This window comes from Squalius cephalus (assembly GCF_949319135.1).
Source record: "Squalius cephalus genome assembly, chromosome: 8".
In the NCBI taxonomy this organism is placed as follows: Eukaryota; Metazoa; Chordata; class Actinopteri; order Cypriniformes; family Leuciscidae; genus Squalius; species Squalius cephalus.
The window spans coordinates 16,368,070-16,380,089 of NC_137129.1; the positions used below are offsets into that span (position 1 = coordinate 16,368,070).

Consider the following 12,020-nt stretch of genomic DNA (forward strand, 5'->3'; position numbering starts at 1 on the left):
GTAAAATTAAAAGTATGTTGTTTTAAGTGGAGATAATATTCTATGTTGTGGACATCCTGTGTTTTATCCGTCCTCAGGTGATCAGGTTCTGGAGTGGAACGGGAGGGTCTTGCAGGGAGCCACATTCAAGGAAGTTTACAATATAATTCTAGAATCCAAGCCAGAGCCCCAGGTGGAGCTGGTGGTCTCACGGCCCATTGGGTGAGTTAAAGCGGGTGATGGATTATTACTCAATATGTCACTTCAGGGACACAGAGCACATTTTCTTTGACAATGGAGGCTTATGAAGAAGGATAGCCTGTGGTAGCTCAACATATGAATGCTTATATTCACATACACACACACACACATGCAGAAACTTCAACATTCATGATTTGAAATTAAAGTCCTGCTTCAGGTCTGTGCTTTAGGAGAACATTTTGACATGCTTTGAAATTATTGTTTGTGTCTTTCAAAATGCTAGACATTTTTCTACCTTCAGCCATTAAGAGTCTAGCACCAAAATGGTCAGATGCTCATGTTAACTTTGAAGAGCTGGGCAATATATCAGTGATGCATTTAAAATTATTTTGATGGCAATATACAGCAAAATTACCTACCATTGTAAATATTTGATATTTTAATGATCTTTTTATTTGGTAATTATATTTCCTAAAACACAATCAGGTAAAGATTGCTGTTTATAACTATTATGAATCTGCTTGACAAAAATGGCTGTTTGGTTGAAATGATTGAGATTAAAACCATTTCATAGAAAATATATACAATATATATGTATATCGTATATGTATATGTGTATATGTATATGTATATATGTATGTATGTATGTATAAATATGTGTATATGTATATATATGTATGTATGTGTGTGTGTGTATATGTGTATTAATATATATATATATATATATATATATATATATATATATATGTGTGTGTGTGTGTGTGTATATATATATATGTGTGTGTGTGTGTGTGTATAAATATATGTACGTATGTATGTATGTATGTGTTTGTGTGTGTGTGTGTGTGTGTGTGTGTATTATCAAAACTTGATATTTTTTACCTTTCCGATTACTTTCTGACATATAGTTGGGATGCTTTCCATTAAAATGTTATTCACTCTTTCCTCGTAGAGATGTCCCTAGAATACCAGAGAGCACACATGGACAACTTGAATCAAGTAAGTTTAGTTGGTTTTGATATATTGTTTGAAACACATCAGTACTTTAGCATTGCTTTAGCAGGAGGATCAATGATCTAAGCCTTCATTCATTATTATTTTTAGGTTCAAGTTCCTTCGAATCCCAAAAAATGGGTCCCTCTATCTCTGTCACATCCCCCATGAGTCCTGGCATGCATCGGGACAACCCTCAGTATCTGTCTGGACAGCTCTCAGTGAGTACCAGCATCTGTTCAGATGCTCTGCACAATTGACTGATATCTAGACTTCTTTTGCTTGTCTTTGGCTGCTCAACTCAGGGTTTCTCTGATGAAATGGTGCTAGCTTTGATGTTTAGCCATTATTTCAATACATCTTCAGGGCATTTGCCGGCACACACTATTCATTCACACAGATATTGGCTCAGATCAAAAGGCCAAGGAGTTATATTAGATAAGATTCTATAAAGCTTTAAAAGAGTATGTGCGAAGTTGACAAATGGACATGATTTTTTTTTTCAACATCAGGAATATAGGTAATTTATACTACTGGTCAAACGTTTGGGGTGATTTAAGATTTTTTTTTTTTTTTTACCTAATTAGTTTTTTTTTTGATCAGTTTATTCAGCATGGATGCATTACATTGTCAAAAGTGGCAATATATACATTTATAAAGTAAAGATTTCAAATAAATTCTGTTTTCATCACAGGAATAATTACATTTTCAAATATATTCAAATAGAAAACACTTAATTTATAACTTAAATTGTAATAATATTTCACAATGTTACTGTTTTACAATTGCAGCCTTGTTGAGCATTAAAGACTTCATTGGAAAACATAAAAAAATCTTACTGACCTGAAACTTTTGAACTGTAGTGTATTATAAGCATTTGGGAAAAATCATGTTTACAAAAAAAAAAAAAAAAAAAAAAAAAAATCACCACTATTATCAGATTTTTTATTTCACTGGGTAATTTGAATAGTCCTGCAGTGTGACAAATTCATTTTTAAAAATACAGATATTTCATGCGATCTCTCCTGATATGAGGTCATAAAAACTGCATGCCCAATAATGCTGTTCTTTATCATTTTAACATGACATAAATACATTAACATCTAGTTCCACATAAATAGGAGATAAAATCTCCCTCTTTCTAATTTATAAGCATAAAATATATTTTTTAAATACCTGTTATTGTCATAATTAGCTAAATGTTTGAGGATTCCCAAGAGATTGTTCATTTAGAAATATAATTTGAGTCACTCCACAGCCAGGACTCAGTAAGTGGTGACAATATTGTCATTTTGTAACATTTTGAGCACCATAAATAACTTAATTACTAATTGTTGTTTTTTAAATAGACCCTAATTAGGTTGTGCCGGTGTGGTGAACAATCGAGTCCGGTTGAAGAGATGAGTCCGAGCTTAGGACCCAAGCAATCCGATTGGTTCAAAGCACGTTTTTGGGTAATCGCTTTAGTGCCTGGTTACAAATAATACAAAATCACTTTATTGTAGAAGAAGTTTGTACTACGTTATAACGAGGCATTAATGTATTTTAACTTATATGTTTAATATACTAGTATTTAACCGAAGCTATAGATTGTGAAATTAAACATTTCTCGTTGTTAGTGTGTTTTTTATAATAAATAAACAACATATTTGAGCTTCAAACAACTACATTCTCGACTGAGAAACTCTTAAAACTACATTTCGTGGCACAATAACAGTCGTATTTTTTAATTTCGCTGTCTTTCTCCTAGGGGTGTGACGGTTAGCATATAACCGTGAGACCGACGGTTATAGTTGAACACCGTCATTACAACTCTATAACCGCCAAAACCGTGTTATTAAAATATTTTTTACAAACATTTTTTATCATAGAGAATGTTTAAATACTAATTAAAAACAATTATTAACAGTCTGTGTTATTAATGGTCTACGTCGTTTCCAACTGTATTTGATTCTTTGCCAAGTAGGCTACCCCCTGACCGACCGCCAATAATTTGAGATAGAAATAAAAGCTATGATATAGTGATGTGCCATCATTATGAGATTTATTAAACAAATGAAAAACATTTGCAATAATAAACATTAGCAATGAACATTTGCAATCGGGAGACATGGTTTTTACCACTTAATGAAGTTTTGTTTTGTAAATCGTCAGACATGATTTTTACCACTTCATTAAGTTTTGCTTTGTAGAAAGCATTTCTTTAAAGCGAATTTCGTTTTGTTCAAATTGTATCTTAATTTTAATAAATGTTTCATCAACCAATGTATTTAATAAATAAAAAGCAAATATAGGAGACAATATAACCGTGACATTGAGGCTCCGATGCGCCGCGTTCACTTGCATTGCATTGTGAAGTTGAACTAAAGCGCATCTCATCGTAAATGAATGAAACTCAGCGTAAGCCTATGCCTCATACATTAGCATTAAATATCTTTGCTGCATCCTTTCTAGAACAGACAAAGGCTTTCTTGCGACTCGCATCAGCAGAGCATTGCATCGTCCATAGACCGCAAAACAAACAGCGGATGGCGGGCGGGTGCGGCTTTATACTTCTGCGTCGGACCTACGCCGGAGCCTATACGCCGTAGGCAACGTGTTGGTTTTAATTTATACTTCTGCGTCGTTGTCCGCGTTGACGCGCACCTAGGGATGTGAAACCCTGAGGGAGGGGTTCTGGCAGACCAATCACAGCGCTCGCGCTACACACAGCCTACGACGTAGCTACGGTGGCAGTTCGACGCAGAAGTATAAATAGGCCTTAAGTTGTCCTATAACAGACGAACGTCGCAACCCCCCCCCCCCCATCCCCCCGACGACGGTTATGTTACGAACCGTCACATTTGACTCACGTCATAACCGTCATCACCAATTCTGAAACCGGCACACCCCTACTTTCTCCTCTGCTATTGACGCAGCTCAGACTCATCTCTTCAACCGGACTCGATTGTTCACCGCACCGGTGTATTATAATTGTACTTCATTTTGATACTTGTATTTCAGGTTTGTGGAATGCTAAATGCTACTAAATGCTAAAAATGCTAAATTTAAATAAATTATTTTGTAAAATCTGTGTTCTATGCTATGAAGTTAAATGAGCAAAACATAGGATATATAAAATAAATATACATCCTATAAAACTCATGACGTCTTACATTTGTTAGTTTGTGTCAGGTGTATTGTGTGATTCTAGACAGTTTTGTCAGTACAAGACAGTGTCCGTCACAGACTAGCCGGGATTCTGGAAGGAATCCCGTAATGGAAAACGTATTCTTAGTTTTCAAGCTTGTTACCCGATTGACGTAGGTCAGCTCAGACACAGCGCAGGTGGATCAGGATGTAAAGTCAATTCCTTGAAGGGGTAGCTACTGTACATTTCTCTGAAGTTTTTCAGTCTACTTTAACGATCAACCTCGGTCTTAATGGCAGTTTGAAACTCAGGGGAAGCGTATAAATAATTTACACAGTGTGCATTATCAGTGGTCCTAACTGTACGCCTGAGACGTCTGTGAGGTAAGTTTCATCCAGGTGTTAGTGCTTTCATACAGTACAGTAAATTGCTTCAGGCATGGGAAACAATTAGCAATTATTGTTCCTTTTAATTGTTTAATAGGGAAATGAGCTGTAGCAACAATTGGGAATATAGCCTATCAAATGTAGAGAGATTGTGTTTAAAAAGGCAATGCTGATTAACAATAATAGTAAAAGAAGTGTTTTGTTTTTTGTTTTGTTTTCCCTGTTTTTGTGCTGAAGTGTATCTGTTCTTCTATCTTGCTATGGGTTGCGATGTTGTAAATTTGTTTTCTTTTTGTTTGGAATGTGGGAGATTTATCCTAAAACACACTTAAACTGATCATTGCTGCATGTTGTTGTTGACTGTATACATTATTGTGAAACATTATAAGGCATTTAAAGTTGAAAGGTATTCTACACAAGCTGTACATACCAACATTTGTCACTGTGGTTATATAAGCATACTTACATTGCATTATAAGAATCATCTTTTGACACTATTCAGGACTCACACATGAGCCTAAGGTTAATTCAGCTTTAAGATTCTCGTAATGTTTGAGTATGAAGCAGTTTGATAAATGAATAAGAGCTGTCACTCTGTTAGGTTAAATTACTTCTCAGATGGGTTGTTTTAATTTGTGTGCCACTGTGCAGTTTTGGTTTAGTTGTATTGCTTTTGTTTTCTTTGTTAATTTTGCTTATCCAGAGTCCATGCCTTAGTAGAAGAACCACGCCTTTTGTCCCTAGGGTCCAGGTAACATCGTCAGACTTCTCTCTCTCTTTCTCTGCTCAGTCTTTTTTTAATCTTTTCTTTCATTTCTGGCAGTCTTTATCAATCCTTCATTACTCTCTCTGTGCGTTATTTGGAAAATGCACTGCAGGAAAACGGCAGCATTCCAAGTTTCTCCCCCTTGCTCTTTTGTTCAGTTTTTATTTCCCCCCCCAAATATGTCATTGCCCTTGCAATTTATAACCACAATTCATAAGAGCTGTTTCATTATTACAGTCTGATTTTTGCTTAATTAATTGAAAGGCCATCTTGCTGAGGCTTGAAATATTCTGCATGAATTACATACCTGTTTTAATAGTTTAAAGAGATATTTGTTTTACCCTCTTTTTAAATGTGGCATGATTTTGTAATTAGTATAGGTTACTAAATTAAGTCTCTTTAAATTTTAAACTGATTTTTTTAGACAGAATTTTTTCATTCTTTGTCATGTAACATGGAACTTTATATTTGTATTATATTTTAAAGAAATTATTTGTATGAAATGCATGTTGCTAGTTTAAAATTTTAGTACAATAAAATAAAAATCAATGCCAAAGAGGCCCTGTTTGTATCAGTACTATCAAATATTATGTTCTGTGTTATAATGAAGAGATACACTATGTTAATTGCCACACTTTCAACATAATATTGCATTTTCCAATGTAGAACATCTTTCTAAATTTCATAGATAAATAAACAAATTGTACCAAATGACTACTGTTTAGGCAAACCCATATGACATGCTTTCTTCTGTGGAACAACAAAAAAGTAGTTTAAACCTGACATGTTATGCACACATCATTGACAAAAAAAAAAAAAAAAAAAAACTGCAGTGAAATCTTAATGTGCCAAGTATTTTAAAAAACAAACATTGATTTGTGTTTCACAGAGAAAAAATAATAATACATGTTTGGAACAATATGAGGGAGAGTAAATAATGAATATTCATTTTTAAGTGAACAAATTTTTTAATAGCACTTGCTAATGATTTCTCATTTAACTGTAATAACTCCAATAGTTGTTGCTGTAGTTTTCGAAAATTTAGATATTGTTATGTTAGATTTTCAGACTATTGTTTCCCGATTAGGGTTGGATCAAAAACGAATTAAATTTTTGGAATTGGATACTTTAGGTCAAGGATACTTGTTAAAAAAAAAAAAAAATGATTCCACTTATCGATTCCTGTGGTTCAAAACCATTCAAGAGCAAGAAGACACAAAATAAAACTCATTTCGGCACTTGCGTGCAGGACACGTCCAGAGCGCGCACACAAAATTTCACCTCTCATATAGTGCATGAATACTAAATTGAGTTCTCTTTCACGTCTTCTTGTGCTTGAACTGACCCAATACACACAAAATGTTGTCAAAATATCGGGCCCCATCTTACACCCGGCGCAATGCAGCGACGCAAGTGTTTTTTGCTAGTTTCAGTCCGACGTAGTTATCATTTTCATTATTTTCATTTTTAGTATATCATTTTGTTCTGGCGCATTGTTGGCGCGTTGCTATTTTGAGGCAACAGAAATAGACTATTATTTTTTTTGTTATTTAATGTGCGCCTATAGGCGGGTCCACAACGCGCGTACACTCTGCTTATTAAACTCACAGGGACACACAGCAGCACACAAACGTGCCAAATATTTAAAATAAAAGGATTACAATGTAAAAGATTATTATTGTCTACATAAAGATATGGTGGAATCCGGCTTGTCCCGTAGATGGTCTGCTTGCGCACTTTTACCTTGTGCACGAGCAGCTCCGTTTGTGCTCTTGAGACGTGTTCGGTCTTTTCACTATCAAATTCCGTCATGTAAATTGCGAATCTGCCATGGTGCGAGCACAACTGGCATTTAAAGGGAATGGGAGATGAGACTCTGATTGGTTTAACGCACGTAAATCCCAAAACACACCCATTACTCATTAAGAGAATAGGACAACCCTTTTAGACAATTTTTCCCGTCGTTAAACTAGCAAAAGTGGATTTGGACACGCCCTGCGCTTTAGACCATGCTCTTAGATCGTTAAAATAGGGCCCATCATCTTAAACAAACACAGTCAGTTATGTCTTAAGTGAACGTAAACAGTTAAGAAAGCAAACACATGTGTAAAAGTATATTTGATCTGTGCATTAAGTCGTAAAGTCCTAAAGTGACAGCCTAATAAACCTGCTGCTGTCTGTCATGACTGTTAATAAATGAAAGAAAAAGAAAATCACCCACTGATCTTGACTGAATAACTTTTGTCATGCAGAATAAGGCATTACTATGTGCTTTATACTGTAAGTACTAATAAACAGCCAATATCCTAGTAATATGCAAGCTAATAGGCAACTAGTTCAAAGTGAGAACTGAACCCTAAAATAAAGTGTTACCTTTCATGGTATTCAGAATGTTTTGCAAAGACACAGAAACAGAATAAATATGTTTGATATCTAAACGTTTTTTTTTTTTTTTTTTTACCAAATTGGAATCAAAACTGGGAATCAATAAGAATCGGAATCGATAAGCAGAATTCGAATTGGAATCGCTAAAATTCAAACAGTACCCAACCCTATTCCTGATGCATTCAACTAATAAAAACACAGACATCGACACATCTGTGTAAGAATCAAATGGTACAATTTGTTTGGACTGGAGCCTTCCCCTGCTGTTTTTTTGCAATGGAAGCTACCTGGATTGCCCTAGTCTGCATTGAGCACTTTCTGTTGCTTTGCTGCATGCATTAGTAATTGAGTATGTTTTAGAATAGTAAGTTCTTTCTAAAGATGCATTATAGTGTTTCTTTTAGCTCTAGTGATCTGAAAGGGCAAATGCTTGGAAGTGAGATAATTAAGCTACTACCAATGCTTGAGAAGTGTTCATAGAGGACCAAAGTACTCAAAACTGTATAATTAAATGTTTCATTTGTCATTCGGGAAGTAAACCTAGTGTTATTAAACGTGACAAAATATTTTTTTTCTATGCAAAAAACAAAAAGGTAATTACATTACAGAATAAATTGTACAATTGGATATATGAAATATGACAAACAAATTGGAACATTTCATTATTTGATTTAAAGGTAGGGTAGGCAATTTTCGGAGTGGCTAGCAATAGCAAGTTGGCTTTGAAAGCATGAGATCCCTTCAGAGTGCTCTCCAAAGCCAACACATGAACACACACAGCAGAGTCTTCAAAGCGTCACAAGACGAGAAACGGCATTAAACAACCTCATATCTCAATGCACATAGCATTACAATATTGTAATAATGTATATAACCCAATAAGTATATATAACATTATGAATATATATACATATATATATATATATATATACATTTAGAGCACTTAATGTAGTGATTGCTATCAGGATGTGGAGACTTTCAACCAGCATAACAAAGAAATTATAATTCTGGAACAAATTGCCTACACTGCCTTTAATAAATAAATAAATAAATAAGCACATTTTTACCTCATTATACTGATTAACACTGATTTAATTATGTCTAAATAAATGAATACATGTAACTTTTGCTTTAATTGTTTATTCAAGTAAGGACTTTTAAGTTTAGATTTATTTAACTGCTAATTGATTTATTTCAAGATAAATTAATATTTTTTTGCCGAGATGAATCTGATTATTTAATGATTTATTTATTCATATTGTTGTCCGCCATGTTTCAAAACCTTCCAGTTTTTGCCCTTATTGGTTTTTAGGATAATTTACTACATAGTATGCATGTTTGAGAATGAATAATTAGTTTATTTCATTCCCAGATAGATGCAACTGAGACTTTCAAAGCTGCTTCATTTAAATTCTAGATTGGGTTGAAATTAGATAATCACACAAAGTTTAAAAAATGTTTTGTTTTATGTTAACATTTCCGTTGCTTAGTCTCTTGTGTGGTATTTTATTTGATTTGGATTGCTGGGCTTTGAAAGTGTCTGTCAGTTTTAGAATAAATGTGACAAATTGTGACTACATTTGAGTCATCTGATTGGACGAGTAGACAAGTAGACTTGTGGTAGACACGCCCTCATCCCCTGGCCAGCCATTGAGGGATGGAATATTCCACAACCCAGACTAGCACACAAACAACTGTTCAAATCCTCTCACATGTAGCCTAACATGCAATATTTCAGAAATCATAGACAAGTAGTTCCCCTCTAATGTTTTGGGTTAAATGCAGTTTAATATCTATTGATGTGGCATACTGCAGATTCTTCCAAAAACTCGCCCCTCAGTTTGTAAAAGAAAAGTAAAAACACATTTACATTAAAGGTGTCCTTCATTCTTTCATGAATTAGCTGTATTGGGCAAAGTGTGAAAACATGAGTGAATTTATATGTGTAAACCATTTCTAAAATAGTTTTTTTGTAATGTAAATTGTCATCATGAATGTAGACCATTGTGTAAAACTCACTGGGTTTACCTGTGTCTGGTCTTGTCGTTAGAGTTTGTTACTAACCTTGTCTGTGAAACGTTACAAGACAGTTTATCACACTAGTCTCATGTTACATCACGGGAGGAGTCTTTAACATGGCTGTTCATTCAAAACAGCAGTTTTATTTATATTTAATTATAGTATTTATACTGCGTCGTGACGTAGCGTGTGATGGTGCACCACCTCAGCTTCTGATGGGCTGAAGCAAGCCGCTCTCAAACATTCAGGAGGTGTGGCAAAGGGTCACAGACTGTAGAATCTCATAAATGTGTTCACAGACTTCTTGGAAGGAAACCCCTGATAATAGAGCTTTCGAAGATGTAACACTCCTCATAGAGTGTACCCTGATCAAAGGAGGTTAAGGCACTGGGGACCCCTTCTTGGGAGACCCAAAGCACTCGACTCGGCCACGCCTGTACCATGGCATCCAGCCCCAGTGGAGCTGCGTTGACTGAGGGATAACCACAGCGGACAGTGGGTTGTCTGTCGAAACGCATCTCTTATGTCTGTGTGGCATGTATTCTGTGAGTTGCGGCTCATTTTTATGAAATGTTTCACAAAGAATTTCCCAGAGACTGAGGGCGTTTTCACACCTGAAAGTCCGCACCAAGGTCCGAACCAAAGGTCATGTTTTGATACATTGTATACATTTGGTTAGTTTGGGTTTGGTTTCACATTGCAATTATGCGAGCGCACTAAAGAACTTTACATGATGTACTTGCGTCCTGTCGTCATCACCTATATGGGCTGCATCTTGACATTGACTGGTTTGTAAACTGACGTGCGTCTGACGTCAGCTTGTTTGGTCAATTCGGTGGGTAACTTTGACATGAATGAATGAACAGACGCATATCGTTGCAACTATACTTTTATTATTATGGCATTACTCCCTGCAGCACCAACTATACTCGAGGCTAGTTCAAATTCGCCAATGAACTGTAAAGTGTTGTTCGCTGTGCGAACATTTTATTGTCGCCGGCAGGACGCAGGACAAATGTGTGTGTGTGTGTGTGTGTGTGTGTGTGCGTGCGAATCAGCTGGAAGAAACGCTGTGGGCAGGACTGACAGATCTACACATAAATATTCTTCTTCAGTTGTTTAGGCTACGCGGGAACCACCGGAACTTCCTGTAAATGGTCTGAAAGTCCGAACCATACAGAAAATGCTTTCACACTAGAAATGAACCAAACTTTGTTCAGTTTGATCCGGACCGAGACTACCTCTTTTCGTCTGACCAAATTTCATCTGTTCGATCCGGACCGTGGTCCGGGGGAGGTTTCACGCCTGTAATTTTGATTCGGACCAAACTGAAAAGTCCGAAAATCCGGACCAAACAAGGTAGGTGTGAATTGGCCCTGAGACGACAGAAAGTGTTCCCTTTTTTTGTGTGTTTAAAAAATCCAGCAGGACCTTTCCTCAGAGGGTTAACTCCACTATCTATGGGAAAACCACTTGGTTCTGAGCCACCACTTCAGGGGTCTCATGTACAGCAGGCCAAAAGATATTACATTGGACGCAGCTGCCATGAGCCCCAGCAATTTTTTAAATGTTTTACAGTGATGGCTTGGCCAAGATTAATCCTGGTTACTGTCATCATGGTATACTCAATACGAGTGGGAGACAAACATGCCCGCATCGTAGTGGAATCCCAAACTACCCAGAAAAAGGTAATTTTCTGAAGGGGAGATAACACGCTCTTCTTGTAATTGAGCCTCAGCCCCAAGCGCCTTATGAGGGCAAGAACAACATCTTGATGTCAAACCGCCATCTGTCGGGACTGGGCTAAAATCAACCAGTCGTCTATATAATTGAGCACACAAATGCCCTGGAGTCTCAGAGGAACCAGTGCTGCATCCACATACTTCGTGAAGGTGCGAGGGGATAGAGCTAGGCAAATGGATGAAAACTATACTGAAATGCTTTGCCCCTGAACCTCAGGAACTTCCGATGTTGAGGAAGGATGGATATATGGAAGTATGCATCCTTTAGCTCTATTTAGTATCCCAAATGCGAGGGCTGGAACCTGCAGATGATGGAAGAGAAAGGGCCAAAGCTGTCTCCACCTCTTCTGCAAGCTCCATTTGCAAATACCATGATTTCAAGATGCCACACTGCCTCGGCAGACACAGGTCCCGAACCG

The 12,020-nt window shown here is 36.4% G+C and overlaps 1 protein-coding gene across 1 annotated transcript in view; it reads left to right on the forward strand.

Annotated features, from left to right (window-relative positions):
- Window positions 1–12,020, forward strand: part of rims2b (regulating synaptic membrane exocytosis 2b) — a 171,960-nt gene that overhangs the window by 94,593 nt on the left and 65,347 nt on the right. The window contains exons 11-14 of the mRNA XM_079878271.1: window positions 78–201; window positions 1,133–1,179; window positions 1,285–1,394; window positions 5,393–5,440. Coding sequence (XP_079734397.1) covers window positions 78–201; window positions 1,133–1,179; window positions 1,285–1,394; window positions 5,393–5,440 — 329 coding nt within the window. The remainder of the gene's footprint in view (window positions 1–77; window positions 202–1,132; window positions 1,180–1,284; window positions 1,395–5,392; window positions 5,441–12,020) is intronic.